At 43.0% G+C, this 26,896-nt stretch overlaps 1 protein-coding gene across 1 annotated transcript in view; it reads right to left on the bottom strand.

Moving 5' to 3' along the window:
• Positions 1 to 26,896, bottom strand: part of Srp72 (signal recognition particle 72) — a 111,876-nt gene that overhangs the window by 47,466 nt on the left and 37,514 nt on the right. Inside the window, exons 6-8 of the mRNA XM_076210917.1 lie at positions 18,825 to 19,095; positions 1,561 to 1,761; positions 1,142 to 1,306 (exon numbers count right to left, since the gene is read on the bottom strand). Of these exons, the coding sequence (XP_076067032.1) occupies positions 1,142 to 1,306; positions 1,561 to 1,761; positions 18,825 to 19,095 (637 nt within the window). The remainder of the gene's footprint in view (positions 1 to 1,141; positions 1,307 to 1,560; positions 1,762 to 18,824; positions 19,096 to 26,896) is intronic.

Below are 26,896 nucleotides of genomic sequence, written 5' to 3'. Positions count from 1 at the left end.
TCCTTTATGCACTCATTTAAATCTATCCAAAAGGCCTCCCTTTCTTCTACACTCTTCTCACTGCCAGGCCCATATGCACTTACAAAGACCCACATCTCCTTTCCCAGTTTCACCTTCATCCACATTATCCTTGAGGAAACCTCCTTCCACTCCACTACCCATTTACCTATCTCTTCACTTACTAGAATAGCTACCCCTTCCCTCCCTCGCCCTCTCTTCACTCCTGATAACCTCCCACTTACACTCCCAAACTTACACTCACCCTTCCCTTTCAACTTAGTTTCACTCAAAGCCAACACATCCATCTTTCTTCTCACAAGCATACTACCTATCTCTTCCCTTTTACTCTCATCTGTACCACATCCACGCACATTCAAAGACCCAAACCTTAGGGTGCTGGTCGGAAAACTCCTAGACCCTCTTATGCCTTTACTTTTTTCAGGAATGTCCCCTGTGGGGCTACAAGGAGAAGGATGCCTAGTCCCAATCCCCGTCCCTTTCTTCTCGCCTCTTACGATCCAAGTGGAAATACTTGGTGGCAGTATTCTTTTCCCCCACCACATATACATATATGGTTTGGCCATGTTTGGGTGATGTGGTGGATAAGATGAGTAGGATCAAGGGATCTTGCAAAAAATTGTGTGCCCATCACTTTCATGTGCTGTTCTATGGGAAGAACCCTGGTTTTTGAGCATAGGTGGATAACTGGGGTGGTTTTGGAGCATCATGTTATCATTCATAAAGCTTTGTTTTTATTGTCTGTAAGATGTCTTTCTTTTCTTTCTGTGAAAAAGGTATAGACTCTTGTGAGGTATTTGATTGAAACACCATCAGAGTTCTGTTGACTTGGAGTCACATGACACTACATAGTTGACAATTCAAATGACAATCTAAACTGCTTCTGACCTAAAGTGGCCTGAGTCAAAACAGAAATAATGAACTAACAGAAATCAATAGAAATATTAATAGAATTAGCAATAATTCATTAACAAAAAACAAAACAAAAAAATCCATTATTAATGGATTAACAATCATTGTGTTAAAGCCCACACCTGATCTTAAAGTACTTCCGTAACCCATTTCATAAATCCACTAATGCTATTATTACATCCCATCAAGTTAGGCAATATCATTACTCTACCTTCACTTTGTTGTGCCACTGAACAGCCTGACGAAGAATATTGGATGCTCCCTGCTTATCTTCTTGGGTCATGTACAGAGTAACCAGGGTGCCCACTACACCTGGGCGGTATTTCTCACTCTCTGGCAATGACTCTAATACCTCACATGCACCTATGACATCACCCTTTGGAAGAAAGTGGAGTCACTATATTTGCTGGTCATATTAATACATATAATATGCATATCCAACAATGAAATGTTTATATCTTTTGGATATCATAAAGGAATATGTGAATACATTACCCAGTTACACTGTACTTCTGATATGTTCTTCAAAACATAATACACTTATCTGCATTTTACTTCTCCCTGTGTGACCAAAAGAATTTTACAATTCAACACATTTTGTCCTGCTGAAATACATTTTCTGAAACTTACATGTTGTAAAAGAATCTGAGTTGCTGCCATTTTAGTATGCAGGAAGGCTATTGGGTGATCGTCTGCAAATTCTTGCAACAAAAGCTTTGCTGCTTTCAACTGCTTATCCCTTCCAAGAAGAGCAGCCTCAATCATAATTGCCACAGGTGCCATGTCATCTTGAGTAGCGATAGATTTTGCTTGGCTACGACATAATTCATCCTGAAAATGAAATTCATCACTGTTATTTTTTTACATCTTTCAGAGAAAAGGGTAATGTAAACATTATCTTATTTTACAATCATCTCACCAGCCAGTCCACCATCACTGTGCCTCTTTTAGACACTCCACTTGACACCCATATAAGCCAAGTGCCTTGCCTGCTCTCATCATTTTAATAACTGCTTTTACCTCATCTTTTCTTATTTCTCCCCCATCTTCCTCATGGTTTAATTTTTGTCTACAGGAGGTTAAAGTGCCGGAGGACTGGAGGAGTGCCTATACTGTATAGTTTCGCTTTACAAGGGAAAAGGGGACATGTGAATATTGTAGTTTCAGAGGAATCAGTTCGTTAAGTGTAGTTGGGCAGGCTTATGGGAGGGTTTTAATTGAAAGGATTGGGAGAGGAACAGAGGGAGTAATTGGTGAGGAAGAGTGTGTATTTAGGAAAGGTATGGGTTGCATAGATTAGATCTTTGTGGTATGAAATATGTGAGAAAGTTTTAGGATGTTTTTTGGGCCTTTATGGATTTGGAAAAGACTTATGATAAGGTATACAGGAAAGCACTGTGGGAGGTTTTGCAGATATATGGGATAGGAGGAAACCTATTAAGAGCAGTCAAGAGTTTAATGAGAGTAGCACAGCCTGCGTTAGAATTAAAAATGGAGAGAGTGAGTGGTTTGAGGTGAAGATGGGATTTCACCAGGAATGTGTCATGTCACCATGGCTGTTCAATGTGTACATGGATGGGGTGGTACAGGAGGTAAATGCAAAGGTGGTTGGGGATTGGAGATGGTTAAAGAAAATGGAGAAAATGGGAGATAAGTCAGTTGTCACTTGCTGATGACACTGCACTTGTAGCAGGATCAGAGGTGGGATTGAGGAAGTTAGTAACAGAGTTTGGGAAAGTGTGTGAAAGGAGGAAGTTGAAGGTAAATGTGGGTAAAAGTAGGGTGATGAGAGGTACAAGGGGAGAGGCAGCAAATTGGAAGCGAGTATTAAGGGAGAGAGGCTGAAGGAAGTGGATAGCTTTAGATACTTGGGAGTGCATGCTGTAGGAAATGGAGGAGTGGAGGTGGAGATAGAATGCAGATTGAGAGAAGCAAGTAAAGACCTTGTGGGATTAAATAGTGTACCGTATTTTTTGGACCATAAGGCGCTTCGTACCATAAGGCGCACCCGTAATTTGCTATTCCCCGTCCTTACATAAGACGCACCTGACCATAAGGCGCACCTGGTCTCGTCATCGGATAATCATGCATATGTGAGTGCATTCAGAACTGAACATTGTCGTTGTTGAAAGAGAAAAATCGGTTGGGATTTAGCAAAATTACAAAAATAAATGATATATTTTTTTGATTTTGGTCAGTGAAATCAGACCACCTCCATGGACGGTCTGCCCTGCCAATATTCCTAAAAAACAACATAAACACGTTACGGGAATTGTGGGGAATTAAAACAAAATTAGCAGTTTAATTCCCGGAATTCTCTATTCACTTAAAAACAGAAGATTACAAATGAAGGTAATTTTTAGTTTCGACCATGGGCACAATATAGCAATAGAAAATTAATTATTAATTTTGTAAATTATAATGTATCAACGTAATATGCAATTTTGTGACCGGAAAAAAAAAGTTACTAAAACTGATTTCGTAAGTAACGAAGTCGTGTCGGACGAATGGTACGCCATGTTTGTTATGATAGATGCCGACGTCGAAGAAATGAAAGGGTGATGAATTCGTCTAACCTAACCTAACCTGTGTTTAATAAATCATTACCTGCAAATTAAATGCCATCCGGCTCGTCCTCGTTGTCGTCGTCGTGAGAGACGTTGGCGTCCCGATCCTATGCTACCGACTTCGTTCATTAGCATATTTGCTTGTAGCAAGGTATTTTTTAATTGCATTTCCGCCTACAAAATTGCATATTACGTTGATACATTTTAATTTACAAAATTTATAATCAATTTATATTGCTATATTGCGCCCATGGTCGAAACTAAAAAAATACCTAAATGACTACAGTCTGAGTGGAGCGAGACTAGACCAATGCAAAATGGCTGTCTGTGTTGTGGACGCTATCATATCATAGCCATGATAGCGTGAATGAATGCGGTGGCATGGACTCGAAAACTGTTGAAGTTTTCGCAATTTTCTTGTCAAGGTACATGCATCTTGGTTATAACTTTTGCTAGGCCTATGCACTGTCGCCGTCAGCAGGCTAGCTACGAAACGTGTCAAAATAGTACGTCACTAACCGAGGCATTTTTTTGCACTGAAGCCATACATAAGGCGCACCTCACGATAAGGCGCACCACCCGATTTTGGCCGACTTTAAGGGTTTTGCCCGCGCCTTATGGTCCGAAAAATACGGTAATAAGAAATAGACATCTGGGAATGGATGCAAAGAGGAGATTGTATGAAGGGGTGATTGTGCTGACAGCAGTGTATGGGTCAGAAACATGGAACATAAGAAAGGAAGAATTTAAATATGTTTGAGATGAAATGTCTAAGAAGTATGGTAGGGGTTCCTAGGCTGGATAGAGTGAGAAATGAAGTGAGGAGAGCAGAGTTGAAAAGGAACTGGGAGATAGGGTTGATGAAAGAGTATTGGGATGTTTTGGACACATGGAAAGAATGAGTGAAGAAAGACTAGTAAAAGAGGTGTGGGGGCAGAGGTGATGGAGTGAACAGGAGGGGGCAACTGAGGACGATATGGATGGATTGAGATAAATGGGGCATTGAGAAAGGGGGATGTCTGTTGTGGACGGGAGAAGAAAGAAGACAGGAGTGAGTGGAGAATGGTTGTATATGGATGATGCTATGACACATGGAAAAGAGTGAAGGGGATGGGGGGTTAGGCAGTTGAGCAGTAAGCGTAACTCAGGTCAGGTCAAACTGGGGTAGCTGCTTCAAACAGTGAGATGGTGAATGGTTGTGTTTCAGTGATCAGCACCAAAGAGGTACAATCTCTTATGTAGTAGAATTATAGCCTTAGAGAGGACTGTTGAGGGCCTTAAAAAGGAGAGTTGAGTTTTTCACTCCAAGCCCCAAAACACGGATGACAAACCATGTACCTGGGTAGGAAATGGTGATAAATATGGTGAGATAGCAATAAGCCCTCACCAGCCCCACTAAAATGCAGAAACTCTTTTCAAGCTCTCATGGGTCTACAAGAAGATGCATGAGAAGATGAGTAGGGCAGTCACTAGATCCCTGCCCACAGGTAAGATCTTGGTTGTTGGGGATAGCCAGTTGAAGTATTTAGGAAAGGCCTTCTGTGACAAAGACAGGAAGCATAGGACCCAGGTGTGTTTCCCCGGGACAAGGATAGGTGATGTTAGAGACAGGATAGAAGAGTATAGTCGGGAAAGGTGTGAAACCCACTAGTTTGCTTGAGTGCTGGGGAAATGACATAGGTCAGTTAGGGAGTGAGGAATTGTTTGCACAGTTCCAGGATGCACTAGATAAGATTAGGAATAACAGAGGGGTTCCTGTTGTATGTGGAATCCTTTTGAGACATAGAGTTGGAAGCATGTGGCATTTCAGCATACATACATATACCAAGGCTTTTTCCCCCTTACAAGGGAGGTAGCCAAAAAGGAAAGGCATAAAATCATTCCCACCCATTTCATCCCTAAATACACTCCATACCCCTCCACCCTCCCTCTTATCTTAGCACCTCCTGAATGACTGGTCCTGCACCTTGTCCACTGCCCTGGGTCAGAAGCAGTGTCGCAAGACACAGCACATCCACAGCAAGGCCGCTTCATTAAATCGGCGACCCACCTTCTCCGTCCCCCCATGCATAAAAGGAGAAGACGGAGAGAAATCCCTTCGGGCTGCGTCAAATTTTGCTCACACATACTACCTCACCCCCCATCCCCCCGCCCATTCCACCTCATGCATCACAACATCATCCATATACAACCATTCTCCATTCACCCCTGTCTTCTGTCCTCTCCCATCCTTTCTCAACAGACATTCCCCTCTTCCCCAAAGCCCCCTTCACCCCATCCATCCACCTCATCCAAGGATGTCCCCTCATGTTCACTCCCTCCACATCTGCCTTCCATACCGCTTTTACTAGTCTTTCTTCACTCATTCTTTCCATGTGTCCAAATCATCCTAATACTCTTTCATCAACCCTATCTCCCAACTCCCTTTCCACCCCCGTTCTTTTCCTCACCTCCTCATTTCTCACTCTATCTAGCCCAGTAACCCCCAGCATACTTCTCAGACACCTCATCTCAAACACATTCAAACTCCTTCTCTCTTCCTCTCTTATGTTCCATACAGTGCTGTTGGCACAATCACTCCTTCATACAGTCTCCTCTTAGCATCCATTCCCAAATGTCTATTCTTCATTACACTCTTCAATCCACCAAGGCATTTACTCACTTCTCTCAATCTACATTCTACCTCCACCTTCACTCCACTTTTTCCTGCCACATTTGCACCCAAGTATCTAAAACTATCCACTTCCTCCAGTCGCTCTCCCTTAATGCTCACTTCTAGTCTACTGCCACTTTCACCCCTTGTACATCTCATCACCTTACTTTAACCCACATTTATCTTTAGCTTTCTTCTATCACACACTCTCCCAAACTCTGTCACCAACTTCCTCAATCCCTCCTCCGATCCTGCCACAAGCGCAGTGTCGTCCGCAAACAACAGCTGGCTCACCTCCCACTTTTCTCCATTTTCTTTAACCATCTCCAATCCCTGACCCACTACCCTTGCATTTACCTCTTGCACTACCCCATCCATGAATAAGTTGAACAGCCAGGGTGACATAACGCATCCTTGACTAAGTCCCACCTTTACCTCGAACCACTCACTCTCTCCATTTCTAATCCTGACACAAGCTCTCCTACTCTCATAAAAACTCTTGACAGCTCCTAGAAGCTTTCCTCCTATCCCGTATATCTGCATAACCTCCAACAGTGCCTTTCTGTCTACCCTATCCTAAGCCTTTTCCAGATCCATAAAACCCCAAAAAACATCCTTCCCCTTTCCTATAGCTTTCTCACATATTTGTCTTACCACAAAGATCTGATCTACACAACCTCTACCTGTCCTAAATCCACACTGTTCCTCACCAATTACTCCCTCTGTTCCTCTCCTAATCCTCTCAATCAAGATCCTCCCATAAGCCTTCCCAACTACACTTAACAAGCTAATCCTTCTGAAACTAATACATTCACACTTGTCCCCTTTTCCCTTGTAAAGTGGAACTATACAGGCACTCCTCCAGTCCTCTGGCACTCTACCCTCTCTCCAGCAAACATTAAATAACCTTACCAGCCAGTCCACCATCACTGTACCTCCTTTTTTTAGACATTCTGCATGGCATCCATCCAGACCAGGTGCCTTACCTCCTTTCATCATCTTAACAACTGCCTTCACTTCATCCTTCCTTATTTCTCCTCCATTTTCCTCACTCATCACGGTCATTTTCTTAGCATTTCCCACTGCAACTATCTTTCCCTCCCTATCCTCCTTCACATTTAGCAACTCCCTAAAATATTCTGCCCATCTCCCCCTTACTGCCTTCTCTTCCATTATCATCTCTCCATCTGCACCTTTTACCTTTTCTTCTCTACTTGATTTGCCTCCTCTTCCTCTCTTAATTTCTTTCTAAAACATCTTTTTATTACTTTCATACTCTTACCCCATTTCACATCTGCTCTCCTCTTTGCCTCCTTTACCTTGTGCTTTACTTCTCATTTCTTTTCTTTGTACCTCTCATATGACTCCCTCATCCTATTTTGTAACCAATCTGTGAAAGCTTGCTTCTCTTCTACAACCTTCTTTGTTTCCTCATCCCACCATTCACTACCCTTCTATTTCCCCCTGTCCTTCTTGTTCCACACAGCATCCTTGCACACTTTGTGACTCCCTCTTGAACCATCCCCATTCCTCCTCCACACCCAGCTCTACTCTATCCTTCACTCCCTCCCACTCCTCCTTCAGCTTCTTCTTGTACTCCTTCTCCTTTTCATTTAAAGAGTTCACTGTAAGCACCTCCCTACCTTTTGTCCCTTTCCTCTTTCTCCATCTATCCTCCACTCTCAACTTACCTTCCACCAAAAAATTATCTGATATTCCCCCACCCTCTCCCCTTAGCACATGTACATCCTTAACTCTTCCTATCATAATCCTATTTGTCACTACATAATCCTTCAACGTTCTATCTACCACCCTTCCATCCACCACCTTCTCCCATGTGTACTTATGCTTGACTTTCTTCCAAAACACTGTATTTGCTATCATCAACTCTCTTTCTAGACACATTTCCACCATCAACTCTCCACTACGATTCTTTCCTGGAACTCCACATTTCCCAACCACTCCATCAATTGGACCATTTCCTACCCTAGCATTAAGGTGTCCCAGTACTATTACATTGACATTTCTCCCTAAATCCTTTATGCACTCATTTAAATCTATCCAAAAGGCCTCCCTTTCTTCTACACTCTTCTCACTGCCAGGCTCATATGCACTTACAAAGACCCACATCTCCTTTCCCAGTTTCACCTTCATCCACATTATCCTTGAGGAAACCTCTTTCCACTCCACTACCCATTTACCTATCTCTTCACTTACTAGAATAGCCATCCGTTCCCTCCCTTGCCCTCCCTTCACTCCTGATAACCTCCCACTTGCACTCCCAAACAAGACAGCTCCTCGGAAGGATCCCACAGTCTACATGGTGGCTCCCACACTCCTTCTCCTGAAGGAGGACTTTGTAATTCTGAACAAGTTCCTCTGATCTCATCCTATCCACATTGTTATTTCCCGTATGAACAATCGTAACTGTGTTCACCCACCTTTGCTCCCTGATGGTCTGGGTACAATCAACGATCCCACAGCCCAGTTGACATACAAGCTTACAACATCATTTAGACTTGCGCTGCAGGATGTCGTCATAGCCTCGCGCCATCAAGTTCCCTACCACCACGAAGAACTCCTGATTTTCAGTTACCTCATCCTCCAGCAGAGGAAAACAATTGGCTAGAGCTAGCAGTTGTTCTGCAGGGGACCCATTTACCAAATGCTGGCTCAACAAATGGGACCCCACAGAGCACCACTTGCTCACAGCAGTGGCAGAAGTGGAAGAGGTGGAATGCTCTTTAGGTTGTGGGGAGGATTCACTCTTCTCATAGAGCGCACTCTTGAGAAGACAAATTTCCTCCTCACACATCCTGAGATGGTCCTCCAGGTTCAAACTACTTTCACAAGCCATTTTGCTCCTCCTTTGGCAATACAAACAGCAAAAAGAAAATATATGAGGTCTGTTCAAAAAGTATCCAGCTATTATGACTAGTAAAAGAGGTATGGAAGGCAGATGTGGAGGGAGTGAACATGAAGGGACATCCTTGGATGAGGTGGATGGATGGGGTGAAGGGGGCTTTGGGGAAGAGGGGAATGTCAGTTGAGGAAGAACGGGAGAGGACAGAAGACGGGTGAATGGAGAATGGTTGTATATGGATGATGTTGTGATGCATGAGGTGGAATGGGCAGGGGATGGGGGGTAAGGTAGTATGTGTGAGCAAATTTTGACGCAGCAAAAAGGGGATTTCTCCCCGTCTTCTCCTTTATGCATGGGGGGATGGAGAGGGGGGGTTGCCGATTTAATGAAACGGCCTTGCTGTGGATGTGCTGTGTCTTGCGACACTGCTTCTGACCCAGGGCAGTGGACAACAAGGTGCAGGGATGACCCGTCATCCAAGAGGTGCTAAGATGAGAGGGAGGGTGGAGGGGTGTGGAGTGTATTCAGGGATGGAATGGGTGGGAATGATTTTATGCCTTTTTCTTTTTGGCTACCTCCCTTGTAAGGGGGAAAAAGCCTTGGTATATGTATGTATGAATATTTGCAGAACTGGTAGTGCAATCTTAACAAAAGTTAGTGGACACTGACAGAAGACCCTACTGCACATGCATGAGCGGCTATAGTCCCATGTGACAACTCAGTTATTGGCCAGCCACAGTTGAGTGAAGATGTATACTGTTTGACTATTGTATTGACAATGACTGAGTGGGCAGATCAGCAAATCTGTGTCAAATTTTGTTGCAAACTTGAATATTCATCAGCAGAAAGTATTCGAATGATTAAGAAGGTATTCCAGGATGATTCAATGAATGAAGCACAGATAAAGATGTGGTACAAACACTTCAAAGAAGGCCGAGAATCTGTCAAAAGTGATCCATGTTCTGGTTGGCCTTCAACAAGCAGAACACCCATAAATGTTGAATGTGTGAAGACTGCAATTAATGAAAATCGGCAATTGACAGTCTGAGAATTAGAAAATGATCTTCGTATCCTGTGGACAAGTATTTACCTAGTTGTATTTTACAGGATAAGAGCTATGCTCGTAGTGACCCACTTTTGTATCTCTCCGCATCCAGTTTGTTCTTAAAATCTTGTATAGTTTTGGCACTCACTGTTTCCCCATTTAGTTTGTTCCAGACATCAATCACTCTGTGTGGGAAGCTATTTTTTTTTCAAATCTCTTCTGTAACTGTCCTATTTTAGCTTCTTCTCATGTCTTCTTGTTTCTCTTCTGTCCCATATTAATAAGTTGTCTCCCCTTGTAAGGGGGAAAAAGCCTTTGGTATATGTATGATATATGTCTCTATCAAGAACTTCCATCCCTTTCATAATTCTGTAAATAGCCAGCAAATCACCTCTTTCTCTTCTCTGTTCCAGTGTTTCAGAGATTTTGACAGAAAATCTTGGCATGACACACATGGGGGCAAAATTCATCCCACGTCTCCTGACCCATGAGCAGAAGGAATTTTGTGCTAAAACTTCACAGGACAAGGTTCAAGCTGCCTCAAATTACTCAAATTTCCTGAAACAAGTAATAACCGGAGACAAGTCATAGGTCTACGGCTATGACCCAGAAACAAAAGTCCAGTCTAACCAATGGAAGTAACCTGCATCTCCACGTCTGAAGAAGGCACAGCAAAGTTGAAGCAAAGTCAGTCATGTTGACAGTTTTTTTTTTATTATCAGGATGCTGTCCACCACGAGTACGCTCCTCAAGGCCAAACAATAACGGAGTATTACATCGAAGTTCTTTGACGTCTGAGGGATGCAGTGAGAAAAAAATGACCACAGCTGTGGGCTAGTGGAGACTGGATCCTTCATCATGATATTGCACCTGCCCATTCTCCATGTGTCGTGCAGGGATTTTTAGCAAACCATTCCATCACCCAGTTCATTCAGCCCCCCTACAGTCCAGATCTAGCTCCCTGTGATTTCTGGACTTTCCCAAAGCTAAAATCACCGTTAAAAGGAAGAAGATTTCAGTCCATAAACAAAATTAAGAAGAATGCAACAAGCCAGCTGATGAAGATCCCAAGAGAGGATTTAGCAAAATGTTTTGCAACATGGAAGGGGTGCTGGGAGAGGTATGCAAGGTCCGAAGAAGACTACTTTGAAGGAAAATAGGGCACCATCATCCTAGGTTAGAAGCATATATTGAAATTGTAAATGGCTACTTTCTAAACAGACCTTAGAAATCAACCAAAGCAGTCACTAAATAAACTAAATACACAATGCTTATTCTGCTTACCTTATACTATTATTCCTACCTTTGGAGTACAGTAACAGACTACTGTTTTGATTCTAAATCACAAGAAACTCAACACAATCACTTGTCACTACTCAAAGATATAAAATTCACCGGAGGTATTCACTGGCCGGTGTCTCGGCAGCAATATACAAACAATGCATACGCTCAGTGATGAATTATGCGAGCTGTGCATGGGCCCCTAATCTCACTAAGAAATACCATAACACCCTTCAACCAAACAAAACAAAGCCCTAAAGACAATTACAGGCTGCACAAATGTCTATAGAGCATCTACACCATGAAACAATTGACAAGGATCACCTTGATAAATGACACACACAAACACTTGCTGTAGTTTCCACAAACACACCACACCCATTGGACTGGAAGAAGGCAAACATTGTACCAATTTATAAGGGAGGTGATAAGGAAGATCCATCTAACTACAGACCGGTCTCACTAACAAGCACAATAGCAAAAATTTGTGAAAGAGTTGTCAAAAACAGATGGGTTAAATACCTGGAAGAAAAATCTATACTGAACCCAAATCAATTTGGATTCAGACAAGGGAGATCATGTACAACAAATTTGACCTGCTTTTACTCACGATTAATAGATATAATACAAGAAAGAGATGGATGGGCGGACTGTGCTTTTCTGGACCTGCAAAAGGCATTCGATAAGGTACCACATAGGAAACTAATAAAGAAGATAGAGTCAAAAGGTGGCATCAGAGGAAAATTATTGGAATGGATGAAAGACTTCCTGATTGGGAGGAAAATGAGAGTTGTAATTAGAGAAAAATTCTCCAACTGGGAAGAAGTAAAAAGCAGTGTCCCGCAAGGATCAGTACTGGCCCTGATCATGTTCGCCGTATACATTATTGACATGAATGAAGGCATGGAGTGCTATATGAATTTCTTTGCAGATGATGCAAAATTACTAAAGTAGGTAAAAACGGAAGAGGACTGCAACTCATTGCAACAAGATCTGGACACGATCTGGAATTGGACTCAAAAGTGGGAAGTAAAATTTAATATAAAGAAATGTAGTATAATGGAATTTGGAAAGAGTAAAAACAGAATATCAAAAGATTACAGAATTGGGGAAGAAAAAATAAAAAAGCAAACTTGGAAAACGATCTTGGAGTGATGATTGGAAAGACATGAAACCAGATAAGCATATAAATAAAATATTCGGAGAAACCTACAACTTATTGAGGTCAATCAAAGTGGCATTTGCTTATATGGATGAAGAAATAAAAAAGAAAATACTAACTACACTAATAAGACCAAAACTTGAGTACGCAGCATCACTTTGGACACCCAGTACCAAAAAGAATACAGACGCTCCTCTACTTACGTTCATTCGTTTTACGTTTTTTCGATTTTACGTTTGAACTGACTGGAAAAAAAAATTAATTTTTTTTTTTTTGAGTGAATTTATTAGTTTAGCGCGCTCTCCGTAGTTCAAACGATGCTTGCGCATGCCGCTGCATCCATTGTTTACATTGCACAAACGACAAACTGAACATGCCTTGCCTTGCCTCATCCTCATCCTCCTCCTCCACCATCTCAATTTATGTTGCTTAATTTAATTTATTTGAAATTAATGTTATTATTTTACAATGTTATAATTAATGATTTAGGGGTGTTTTATAAGATACAGTAATAGAATTTACGGATGTATAGTACAGTAACAACTTACGTTCATTTTCAACTTACGTTCGGCCGTTTGGAACGTAACTAAAACGTAAGTTGAGGAGCGTCTGTATTAAGAAACTAGAAAGAATACAAAGAGTGACAACCAAACTAGCACTGACTCTCGCCGAACTAACATATGAGCAAAGACTGTCCAAATTGAATCTACCAACTTTGGAACAAAGAAGAGAAAGAGGAGATTTGCTGACTATCTACAGAATAATGAAAGGAATGGAAGCTTTAGACAGGAACGACCTGTTAGTGTGGGACAACAGTAAAACGAGAGGACACGGAAAAAACTGAAAAAGGACAGTTATAGAAAAAACTTGAAAAGGAACAGTTTCCCACACAGAGCAATAAATACATGGAACAAATTAGACAACAAAACAGTATGTGCAAACACTATACAAGATTTTAAGATAAAACTTGATGCAGAGAGATACAAAGATGGGTCACCACGAGCATAGCTCCCCTCCCGTATATTACAACTAGGTAAATATTACATAGATGAACACTCACACAAACCAAAAACATCAAAACAACACCCAAATACCTATATTACACACAAAAAATAACTTCTCTTCCTCCACAACCACCAGACACCAGCCTCCAGAAGCACATCCATAATCATATCACTCACTGCTCCATCAATAAACTGAGAGACAATACACTACGGCATGTCAGGCCCCCTGTTATCTATCCCTATGAATCCTCTCTTGCCTAAGTGGACAGGGTCCATCTGGCCATATTGTGGTGCAGCCACCATCCAGCCTTTCTAAGCTATCAGAAGAGGCTGGATGAACACATCTCAGAGAACTGTCCAGGATGCAACACTTCACCCCATACTATACAACATATTATGGATGACTATATTGTACACAATTATGCTTGCCAATAACACAATATAAACTCTCTAAGGGATTTGTGGGAAAATCCTGATCCAGCCATGGCATTCCTCAGGAAGGTAGGACTACTCACCCACACAGTCTAGGGAATGACAACAACAACTTAGAGCATCTATGTCGTGGGACCACCCCCCAACCCCAATAGTTGGAGGCCAAATGGCGGCAACCAGCCCTGGCCACCAGCTCTACGTAGGTGGCACCGATCCCCAAGAGGAGCTACGTCTGCCTTGCTGAGTACCACAATCCTTTTTCTCAACATGCAATATTACGTTTTTTCTGCACTGAGGGGTGATTTTCCGGCGATCACACCTCTTCTTCTACTTTTAGCCGGAGATGTAGAGAGCAATCCTGGGCCCACCACAAAATACACATGCCCAACATGCTCTAAACCCATTACTTTGAGCAGACAGACAAAGGGCTCAGTTCAGTGCAATATGTGCAAAAACTGGGCCCACCTCACTTGTACAACACTTGCTGACACAAACCAATACACAAACACTTGGACATGTTCTACCTGCCCTACAGTAACCCCACTCCCCCCTCCCCAACCACAGCCAGCACCCTTACCCACTCCCAATTTCCCTTTGCCCTTATCCCCTATCAGTACTCCCCTTCCTTTGTCCCCAATCTCTCCTTTCCCACCCTCCAACCCAGATCCTATACCTTCCCCATTAACACCCCAACCTCAACCCCAGACGGCAACATACAACACATACAGAACACACAACATCATCATATTACAACACAACATTGATGGTATTAACACAAAAAAACATGAACTCGAACACTTTCTTAAACAACACAACATACACATTGCAATTATACAAGAAACAAAACTAAGACACTCACACAAAACACCATCATTTCATAATTACACCACCATCAGACAAGACCGGACCAACGGCAATGGCGGTGGACTCATCACCCTGATCCACCACTCCATCTGTTTTGTGGACACAAGTGCCACAACCAAAATTCTCCTCCCTACCACAGATAACACTACAGAAATCCAATCCATTCGAATCCGCACAGGCAACAAATCAACACTGACAATAGTTAACATGTACATTCCCCCCCAATCATCCACCACAGTTCCAAACACCTTCAGATCTCAATTTAGCCAACTAGCCTCAATCCCCAACCTGATCATGGATGGTGACTTCAACATCAAGTCGTCTGCCTGGTACGTCGATAACCCCGACACGACAGAGGGCTTGATATAAAGACTCAGTTTGACTCATTGACTATCATGAACAACACACATAATCATACACATATCCCACACCAAGCCCTCTACACTCCCTCCTCTCCTGATATCACCTTCTGCTCCCCCTGCCTAACCCCAACAATCATCATCACCACCAAAACAAGATGCACCCCAGTTGGCCACAGACACACATACACCAATTACAAGAGAGCTAACTGGGAAGCTTTTACTAAAGAGACAGAACAACATTTTGAAACACTTAACAGTACACCAATCAAACATAAACAATGCTGTGCACACTTTTAATACAATCATACAAAACGCAGACTAGAGGCAACAGAAAATCACACAACCCCAACTTCACACCAGAAATCCAAGGCCTCATCAGACAACGAGACACATTTAAACACAATACCCCCACACCTATCCCTCAAAACATAGCAGATCAAATACAAACACTAAACACTGTGATTGCCAATAAAATACTCGAACAAAAAACACAAAATTGGCAAAACTTTATCAATACACTTGATCACAAAACAAACACCAGCAAATTGTACAAAACACTCAACAGCATCACACTATCCAACACTAACATTACACGCTCTCACGCAGCAATAATCACAACAACAGACAATCTACCCTCAAACAGACAACAAGCAAACACACTCATAAATCATTTTGCACAGACAAGCCATCTCACTTCTCACCCTGACGACCGACGCACTATTCGACGTAAGAAAGACTTTCCCACAGACTCAGACTATACACCCTTCATAGACAGTCAGACAAAATACATAATACATAATCTCAAGCACTCATCTGCCTGTGGCCCTGATAACATAAGTAACATCCACCTAAAACACATTGGACCACAAGGTATACACGCACTCACAAACATTGCAAACTACAGCTATTCACACAACACTATACCCGACATCTGGAAGCATGGTAAAATAATCACCATTCCAAAACCAAACAAAGACCCAACAATCCCAACATCGCACCGCCCAATCACACTTCTCTGCACCCCCTCTAAAGTCATTGAACGCCTAATACTTAAACTTGTCACACCACATACTCCCCTTACTGACTCACAACACGGTTTTAGGCCACTACACTCCACAAACACTCTTCTGATAAACCTCACACAAAGAATTTTAGATGGCATCAATTCAGATAGGCCCCACCACAGAACACTTCTTATAACATTAGACATTAGTAAAGCTTTTGATGCTATCCCCCGCCACAACCTAGCAAATAAAATATATAACACAGACATGCACAATAACACCAAAAGATGGCTGGCCAATTATCTGGCAGGTAGGAATGCTTACGTGCCATATAATGGCCAATCATCGCACATCAGAAACATTAAGAATGGAGTACCACAGGGCTCTGTTCTATCCCTCATGCTCTTTAATCTATACATGCATGACTTACCCACACCAGACACCTCAGAAATACAAATCTCTTCCTACGCAGACGACATAACAATCACATGCACACATTGTAACACAGACAAAGCTGCAGAAATAAGCCAGCCATACCTTGATACACTCAACACATGGTTCATCACAAACAGACTCAAAATAGCTCCAACCAAATCTACAGCAACACTTCTCACCAACTGGACAAAAGAACACAAATACATACCTCATCTCGACATCAACAACACTAATACCACACACAAACACACCGAAAATTCTTGGTGTAACATACGATACATCCATGTCTTTCAAACAACACATCACAAACATAAAAGACAAATGCACACCTAGACTTAACGCACTCAAGTCAATCACTGGAACAACATTTGGACAAAACAAAAAAACTAATACAACAATATACAAACAATGCATACACTCAGTGATGAATTATGCGAGTCCTGCATGGGCTCCTAATCTCAGTGAGACACACCACAACACCCTTCAAATCATACAAAACAAAGCCCTAAAAACAATTACAGGCTGCACAAATACAACACCTACAGACCATTTACACCATGAAACAAAAGTCCTCAAAGTCAAGGACCACCTCGACATGAGAGGCACACAAACACTTGCTGCAGCCACCACAAACACATCACACCCGCTACACTACATAGCAGAACACCCACACACACACACCAAGAAACATTAAAACAACACCCAAAGACCTGTATCACACACAGATACTCTCTTTTCTTCCTCCACAACCACCAAATACCAGCCTCCAGAAACATATTCATAATCATATCACTCACCGCTCCATTAACACACTGAAAGACAACACACTGCTGCATGCCAGACCCCCTGACATCCACCCTTCTGAATCCTCTCTCCCACGAAAGGACAGAGTCCACCTGGCCAGACTGCGGTGCGGCCACCACCCAGCACTTCTAAGCTATCAGAAGAGGCTGGATGACCGCATTGTGAATAGCTGCCCAGTATGTAACACTTCACCCCATACCATACAACACATAATGGAAGACTGCATTATACACAATCATGCACGCAAACAACACAACATACACTCTATAAAGGATTTGTGGGAAAACCCAGTTTCGGCTGTGGCATTCCTTGGGGAGACAGGACTGCTTGGACAGACAGTCTAGGGAACGACAACAACAACAACAACTTAGAAGAAATATTGCACTGTTGTCTGGGTATTGTTAGTGTAGGGCACAGTAGAGTGAGGTGCTCTGTCTTCTGAGTGGCGGTTGTATCTAAGGCTGTTAGGTGATGATATGTATAAGGGGTGAGAGTGGTAGTGGGTTTAAGGTGAGTTTAAAGGGCAAGAAATTGAAGAAGTGGAGAATTTCAAATATTTGGGGTCACATGACTAGAGGAGTGTGGGTGAATTACACAGTAAGGGAAGCAACTGTATGTCTGAGAAGTGGAAAGTGCCATGAGGAATAGATATCTGGATATGAATGTAAAGAAATGACTGCAAGAGTGAGATTATGTCCACAGCACTATGTGGGAAAGAACATATAATGTGTTTAAGATGAACTGTTTAAGAAGTATGATGGGGGTTACACAGATAGATAGAGCGAGATACATGGAGATGAGGAGAGCAGTGAAAACCTGGCAGAGTTTGTTAAAAAATGCCAAGTTGGTCTGGACATATGGAAATAATGTGTGAAAAAAAAGACAAGAAACATGCATAAACAGGTAGATGGAGGACACTTGAGATGTGACCAAGAATGAGGTGAATGGATGGAGTGAAGGGGGCACTGGACCCAAGAAGAATGTATCAAACAAGGAAGAACAAGGACAAAAGACGTATGGAAGAGTGCCTGTAAATGCATGAGATATGGCCCCAAAAGGATTTCTTCTTGTCTACTCTATATATTTCTTGAATAGATGAGGGTGGTTTAGGCCTTGGCAATGTAATAAAGCAGTGGGGGGTGATCCAGCTTCAGCTGTCAGACCTAGCTGTGGAAGCACTATATTTTGCTGTACCATCTCTGACCCAAACAGTGTAATTTTGGACAGGAATGATCCTTCATTGACATAGAGCTGAGATGATAGGGACAACAAGTAAGTATTTTTGATAGGTACATGACATGTGTATAAGGAGTAGATGCTTGGACTCTGTCACCCACTTAGAAGGGGACTTAATTAAGGGTTTTGGGTATATATATACTCAATTCCAGCCCCTTTTAAAGCACAAATGTATTAGGTACCTGGTTTGTATAATAAGATAAGAGGCACTGGTTAAGAGCTATGGAGGTTCTCTGACGTGATGTCAGCTTGTGTTCTAATCCTGATGCAACTGCTGTCTTCATACGTTTCTTTGAGTCAAACACATTTCCATCACGATTAATAGCCACCAAATTGTTATTGATAATGGCAACTAATGCAGCATCATCTGGCTTGGTCTTCAGAACAGCATTATAAAGTGCAGTGGCCTCCTTCTCCCTTCCAAGGAGCTGCAGGCAGTGCCCTTGCTGGACCCTGCAAAGTAATACAGATGACCAACTAAAGAGTCCAGTTCTTCAATCAACATAAACTAAAATCTATAGGAGGGTATTTGAAATATTTGTAATCTAAGGCATTCTCCATGAAAAAATATACAAGTTACATAGATAATATACCAAGGTTTTTTCCCCCTTACAAGGTAAGTAGCCAAAGTCAAAAAGCATAATTACACTCCCACCCATTTCATCCCTGCCCACTCCACTCCTATTCACCACCCCTCCCTCTCTTCCCCTTTTCTTGGTTCCCCTTGGATTACAGGTCATCCCTGCATCTTGCCCAATACTCTAAGTCATAATAATGTCATTTCATACATACACACTATATGGGATAGAAGGAAAGCTTTTAAGAGCAGTCAAGAGTTTTTAGGAGAGTAGTAGGTGCCAAGATAAGAGGGAGGGAAGAGGGTGGAGGGAAGTGGAGTGTGATAGGGATAGAATGGGTGGGAGTGGTTTTTATGCTTTTGTTTTTTGGCTACTTCCCTTATAAGGGGGGAAAAAGCCTTGGTATATCTATGTTGTAGAGCTTGTGTTAGAGTTAGAAATGGGGAGACGAGTAGGATTTCATCAGGGATGTGTTATGTCATCTTGGCTGTTTGATTTATACATGGATGGGGTGGTGCAAGAGGTAAATGCAAGGGTAGTGGGTCAGGGATTGGAAATGGTTAAAGAAAATGGAGAAAAATGGGAGATAAGCCAGTTGTTGGTTGCTGACGACACCACACTTGTAACAGGACCAGAAGAGGGATTGCGGAAGTTAATGACAGAGTTTCCAAGGGTGTGTGAAAGGAAATTGAAAATAAATGTGGGTAAAAGTAAGGTAATGAGATGTACAAGGGGAGAAAGTGGCAGCAGATTGGAAGTGAGTATTAAGGGAGAGAGACTAGAGGAAGTGGATAGTTTTAGATACTTGGGTGCGAATGTGGCAGGAAAGGGAGGCATGGAGGTGGTAGAAGATTGAGAGAAGTGAGTAAATGCCTTGGGGGATTAAAAAGTGTAATGAGAAATAGACATTTAGGAATGGATGCAAAGAGAAGATTGTATGAAGGTCTGATTGTGCTAATAGCACTGTATGGGGCAGAAACATGGAACATAAGAGAGGAAGAGAGGAGTTTGAATGTGTTTGAGATGAAATGCCTGAGAAGTATGATAGGGGTTACTAGGCTGAATAGAGTGAGAAACAAGGAGGTGAGGAGGAGAATGGGGGTGGAGAGGGAGTTGGGATATAGGGTTGATGAAAGAGTATTGGGATGGTTTGACACATGGAAAGAATGAGTGAAGAAAGATTAGTAAAAGAGGTGTGGAAGGCAGAGGTGGAAGGAGTGAACATGAGGGGCTGACCAAAGATGAGATGGATGGGGTAAAAGAGGCATTGGGAAAGAGAGGAATGTCTGTTGTGGAAGGATGGGAGAGGACAGAAGATAGGGGTGAATGGAGAATGGTTGTGTATGGATGATGCTGTGATAAATGAAGTCCATGAGAATCAAATCTGCTGCAACTGATGTCATTAACCCCTTCCATACGGTGCCGCACACGTAGGCGTCATGGACTTAGATCTCGGTGGCAGCAGCCAATGCCAGCCGTACGACGTGGCGTAATAATACTCGCATCATAAAATATAGTCACCGCTTATATCGATCGTTCTCTCTTCACCCGTGAATTTTGATAACCATAGAAAATGCGATTACAAAAGAATTAGAAAGAATGTCATTATGGAGGGGCGACTACAATAAATATAATCAAGACGCCGATATGGCAGCCTCGCGAATACACTCGCTCCCCATGACGCCTACGTGTGCGGCACCGTATGGAAGGGGTTAAGGTTGACCAAGGGTTATTTGCAAGAATGATTGTCATAGCTCAGCATCAGCAGATGAACATGCAAGATGTCTTCAAGTATCCACTTGGGCCTCTGCCATGGTCACTTGCCACTCCAGATGGTACAACCTCAAAGACTACCAAGGCCACTCTACTCCACATTCTGGAAGGAAATCCTAAGGCTGTTGAAGAAGTACCCGCATCTGCCATGTGGATTATCAATGATATGGCCTTGCTAAAGTCTCTGAAATGTATATCCAGGGCATTCAGTGAGCTGGCCAGTTTTGTCTTCAAATTTGTGGAATCAACCTTGCCCAGGAGAGGACAAGTACTGACCTGGTCATGGACTAGTATCCCGACTCTCTATCAAGAATCCAGAGAGGGCGAAGTGCAGTGCAGGGAGTACAATTCAGATCACAATCCAAGACAGAAACCAGAAGTGCCCCACTCAGTGGAAGAAATTCCTGAGTGATGGTGGCAACAAGATGAAGCTTGCAAGCTTTCTTGTAAAAGAGTGGCAGCAGCAACATTACCAAGAAAGTTGGAAGGCTTTGGCACTTTCTACATCAGCCATGGTTCAGAATGCCACAAGCTGACTACTGGGGAAAATGGTGTTGACTGCAGCAGGGTAGACGAACTTTGTATGTCTTAAGAGGAAGCAGATACAAGAATGCTACTCCATGCGAGCCACACATCCTCAAATAGACATGAATGCATCATGATAAAGTCCCCTGATACAGATGTTGCAGTTATTTCTTGTGCCTTCAGTCATGATATCAATGCAAGGTTGCCCTTCTGCATCGGAACAAAGCAGAGACAGAGATACAATGACATCACCGCGGTTGGCTGATCATTAGGTGAAGATGTGTGCAAATCACTGCTAGGAATCCATGCCTTCACTGGAAGTGACAGCACAGTGCTTTTGTGGGCAAAGGCGAGAAGCAGGCTTTCCAGCTACTTGAGTCTGACCAAGAGATGTGCAATAATATGAAGACAGTTGGCAACTCATTTGATGAGGATGAAGAGTGGCTGAAGGGATGTGCTCATTTTGCCTGCTCACTCTATGGGCACAGTGGACACAGTGTTCAGTACAAACTGTTCTGCAGCAAGAATGCTCAAACATGTTACCTGCCACCAACCAAAGATGCTATGAAGTATCATGTCGCCAGAACCAACTATCAAGCATTTATTTGGAACCAGTGTCTGGAAGCAACTGCACTGATGCCCAGCCCAGAGAGTCATGACTGGGTCCTGAAAGACAGTCATCTTTCCATCCACTGAATGGACCAATAGCCTGCTCCACAGGCATTGCTGCAGCTCATCAGCTGTAAGTGCACCAAGGATCATTATGCTGGAGGCAGGTGCTCCTGCAGAAAAAACGCCATACCGGGTACTGATGCCTGTGGATGCACAAACTGCACAAATGCCAGTACTCGCAGCGAATTCAGTGATGATGACAAAGATGATGAGTATGAAGGCCACTGAGCCTACCAACAAACATTTGTTGTTAGAACAATAACTATTTTTTGTCCTGGGTGTTCGCTTAAGCACAGTTGCCCAGCTTAACTAAAATTAAAGTTTGATGGGAGATTTTCACAAATCATGAGCTACTTATCTTCATTTTTCACCTAAAAATGATGATAAAATGTAAAAAAAAAAAAAACTACTTTGTTAAGATTTGTCATTTCATGGTTCTGTCATTAAAATATGTCCATTTACAAGTGTTTGGTGACTACTCAAATGCTCAGGCATGATGTTTAGGGGCTACATAAAAATTATGTATTTTTAGGATGTTTTTTGGGCCTTTATGGATCTGGAAAAGGCTTATGACAGGGTAGACACAAAGGCATGTGGGAGGTTTTGCAGATATATGGGATAGGAGGAAAGCTTCTAGGAGCTGTCAAGAGTTTTTATGAGAGTAGTAGAGCTTGTGTCAGGATAAGAAATGGAGAGAGTGAGTGGTTCAAGATAAAGGTGGGACTTCATCAAGGATGCGTTATGTCACCCTGGCTGTTCAACTTATACATGGATGGGGTAGTGTGAGAGGTAAATGCAAGGGTAGTTGGCCAGGGATTGGAGATGGTTAAAGAAAATGGAGAAAAGTGGGAGGTGAGCCAGCTGTTGTTTGCGGACGACACTGTGCTTGTGGCAGGATCGGAGGAGGGATTGAGGAAGTTGGTGACAGAGTTTGGGAGAGTGTGTGAAAGAAGAAAGCTGAAGATAAATGTGGGTAAAAGGTGATGAGATGTACAAGGGGTGACAGTGGCAGTAGTCTGGAAGTGAGCATTAAGGGAGAGCAACTGGAGGAAGTGGATAGTTTTAGATACTTGGGTGCAAATGTGGCAGGAAAAGGTGGAGTGAAGGTGGAGGTAGAATATAGATTGAGAAGCGAGTAAATGCCTTGGTGGATTAAAAAGTGTAATGAGGAATAGACATTTGGGAATGGATGCTAAGAGGAGACTATATGAAGGAGTGATTGTGCCAACAGCACTGTATGGGGCAGAAACATGGAACATAAGAGAGGAAGAGAGAAGGAGTTTGAATGTGTTTGAGATGAGGTGTCTGAGAAGTATGATAGGGGTTATTAGGCTGGATAGAGTGAGAAATGAGGAGGTGAGGAGGAGAACAGGGGTGGAAAGGGGGTTGGGAGATAGGGTTGATGAAAGAGTATTAGGATGGTTTGGACACATGGAAAGAATGAGTGAAGAAAGACTAGTATAAGAGGTATGGAAGGCAGATGTGAAGGGAGTGAACATGAAGGGCCATCCTAGGATGAGGTGGATGGATGGGGTGAAGGGGGCTTTGGGGAAGAGGAGAATGTCTGTTGAGGAAGGACGGGAGAGGACAGAAGACAGGAGTGAATGGAGAATGGTTGTATATGGATGATGTTGTGATGCATGAGGTGGAATGGGCGTGAGGTAATATGTGTGAGCAAATTTTGACACAGCCCGAAGGGATTTCTCCCCGTCTTCTCCTTTATGCATGGGGGGATGGAGAGGGGGGGGGGAGTCGCCGATTTAATGAAGCGGCCTTGTTATGGATGTGCTGTGTCTTGCGACACTGCTTCTGACCCAGGGCAGTGGACAAGGTGCAGGGATGACCCATCATCCAGGAGGTGCTAAGATGAGAGGGAGGGTGGAGGAGTGTGGAGTGTATTCAGGGATGGAATGGGTGGGAATGATTTTATGCTTTTTCCTTTTTGGCTAACTCACTTGTAAGGGGGAAAAAGCCTTGGTATATGTATGTATTTTAGTTGACCCCTCAGTTACAAAATACTGTAGTAAAGATTCCCTGCCAGGTTGTACAAATGACAACTGGTGAAAATGTTATCACACATGACCTGGGAATGCCCTGGTACCATCAAAGTAAAGTCCCGAGGGGGATGCAACCAACTTCAAAAATAAGGCCTTTTCTGGATTTGGCCTATGGGCTAACCCCTTTATTTGCTCATAAAAGTGATGTGAAAATAAAGGAACTTGGCTCATAATTTTTTTCATTTTTGTACATACATACATATACCAAGGCTTTTTCCCCCTTACCAGGGAGTTAGCCAAAAAGGACAAGGCATAAAATCATTCCCACCCATTCCATCCCCAAAAACACTCCACACCCCTCCACCCTCCCTCCCATCTTAGCACCTCCTAGATGATGGGTCATCCTTGCACCTTGTCCACTGCCCTGAGTCAGAAGCAGTGTCGCAGGACACAGCACATCCACAGCAAGGCCGCTTCATTAAATCGGCGACCCACCCTCTCCGTCCCCCCATATAAAGGAGAGGACGGAGAGAAATCCCTTCAGGCTGCGTCAAAATTTTGCTCACACACACTACCTCACCCCCCATCCCCCCGTCCATTCCACCTCAAGCATCACAACATTTTCCATATACAACCATTCTCCATTCACCCCTGTCTTCTGTCCTCTCCCGTCCTTCCTCAACAGACATTCCCCTCTTCCCCAAAGCCCCCTTCACCCCATCCATCCACCTCATCCTAGGATGTCCCCTCATGTTCACTCCCTCCACATCTGCCTTCCATACCTCTTTTACTAGTCTTTCTTCACTCATTCTTTCCATGTGTCCAAACCATCCTAATACTCTTTCATCAACCCTATCTCCCAGCTCCCTTTCCACCCCCGTTCTTCTCCTCACCTCCTCATTTCTCACTCTATGTAGTCTAGTAACCCCCATCATACTTCTCAGACACCTCATCTCAAACACATTCAAACTCCTTCTCTTTTCCTCTCTTATGTTCCATGTTTCTGCCCCATACAGTGCTGTTGGCACAATCACTCCTTCATACAGTCTCCTCTTCGCATCCATTCCCAAATGTCTATTCCTCATTACACTCTTCAATCCACCAAGGCATTTACTCGCTTCTCTCAATCTACATTCTACCTCCACCTTCACTCCACCTTTTCCTGCCACATTTGCACCCAAATATCTAAAACTATCCACTTCCTCCAGTCGCTCTCCCTTAATGCTCACTTCCAGATTACTGCCACTTTCACCCCTTGTACATCTCATCACCTTACTTTTACCCACATTTATCTTCAGCTTTCTTCTATCACACACTCTCCCAAACTCTGTCACCAACTTCCTCAATCCCTCCTCCGATCCTGCCACAAGCGCAGTGTCGTCCGCAAACAACAGCTGGCTCACCTCCCACTTTTCTCCATTTTCCTTAACCATCCCCACTACCCTTGCATTCACCTCTCGTACCACCCCATCCATGTATAAGCTGAACAGCCAGAGTGACATAACGCATCCCTGACGAAGTCCCACCTTTACCTCAAACCATTCACTCTCTCCATTTCTAATCCTGACACAAGCTCTACTACTCTCATAAAAACTCTTGACAGCTCCCAGAAGCTTTCCTCCTATGCCGTATATCTGCATAACCTCCAACAGTGCCTTTCTGTCTACCCTGTCGTAAGCCTTTTCCAGATCCATAAAGGCCCAGAAAACATCCTTCCCCTTTCCTATAGCTTTCTCACATATCTGTCTCACCACAAAAATCTGATCTACACAACCTCTACCTGTCCTAAATCCACACTGTTCCTCACCAATTTCTCCCTCTGTTCCTCTCCTAATCCTCTCAATCAAGATCCTCCCATAAGCCTTCCCAACTACACTTAACAAGCTAATCCCTCTAAAACTACTACATTCACACTTGTCCCCCTTTCCCTTGTAAAGTGGAACTATACAAGCACTCCTCCAGTCCTCTGGCACTCTACCTTCTCTCTAGCAAACATTAAATAACCTCACCAGCCAGTCCACCATCACTATACCTCCTTTTTTAAGACATTCTGCATGGCATCCATCCATACCAGGTGCCTTACCTGCTTTCATCATCTTAACTGCTGGCTTCACTTCATCCTTCCTTATTTCTCCTCCATTTTCCTCACTCATCACTCTCATTTTCTTCGCATTTCCCACTGCAGCTATCTTTCCCTCCCTATCCTCCTTCACATTAAGCAACACCCTAAAATATTCTGCCCATCTTCCCCTTACTGCCTTCTCCTCCATTATCATCTCTCCATCTGCACCTTTTACCTTTTCTTCTCTACTTGATTCGCCTCCTCTTCCTCTCTTAATTTTTCCAAAACATCTTTTATTACTTTCAAAATTTTCTGTCATACTCTTACCCCATTTTACATCTGCTCTCCTCTTTGCCTCCTTTACCTTTTTCTTTACTTCTCTTTTCTTTTCCCTGTACGTCTCATATGACTCCCTCGTCCTATTTTGTAACCAATCTGTGTAAGCTCGCTTCTTCTCCTCTACAACCTTCTTCATTTCCTCATCCCACCATTCACTACCCTTCCTTCTATTTCCTCCTGACCTCTTTGCTCACTTTGTGACTCCCTCCTTGAACCATCCCCATTCCTCCTCCACACCTACCTCTACTCTATCCTTCACTCCCTCCCACTCCTCCTTCAGCTTCCTCTTGTACTCCTTCTCCTTTTCC

The sequence above is a fragment of the Oratosquilla oratoria genome, chromosome 28, assembly GCF_046742065.1.
Source record: "Oratosquilla oratoria isolate Oo_2021 chromosome 28, ASM4674206v1, whole genome shotgun sequence".
Taxonomy (NCBI): domain Eukaryota; kingdom Metazoa; phylum Arthropoda; class Malacostraca; order Stomatopoda; family Squillidae; genus Oratosquilla; species Oratosquilla oratoria.
This window is presented reverse-complemented; position numbering and strand designations above follow the sequence as displayed.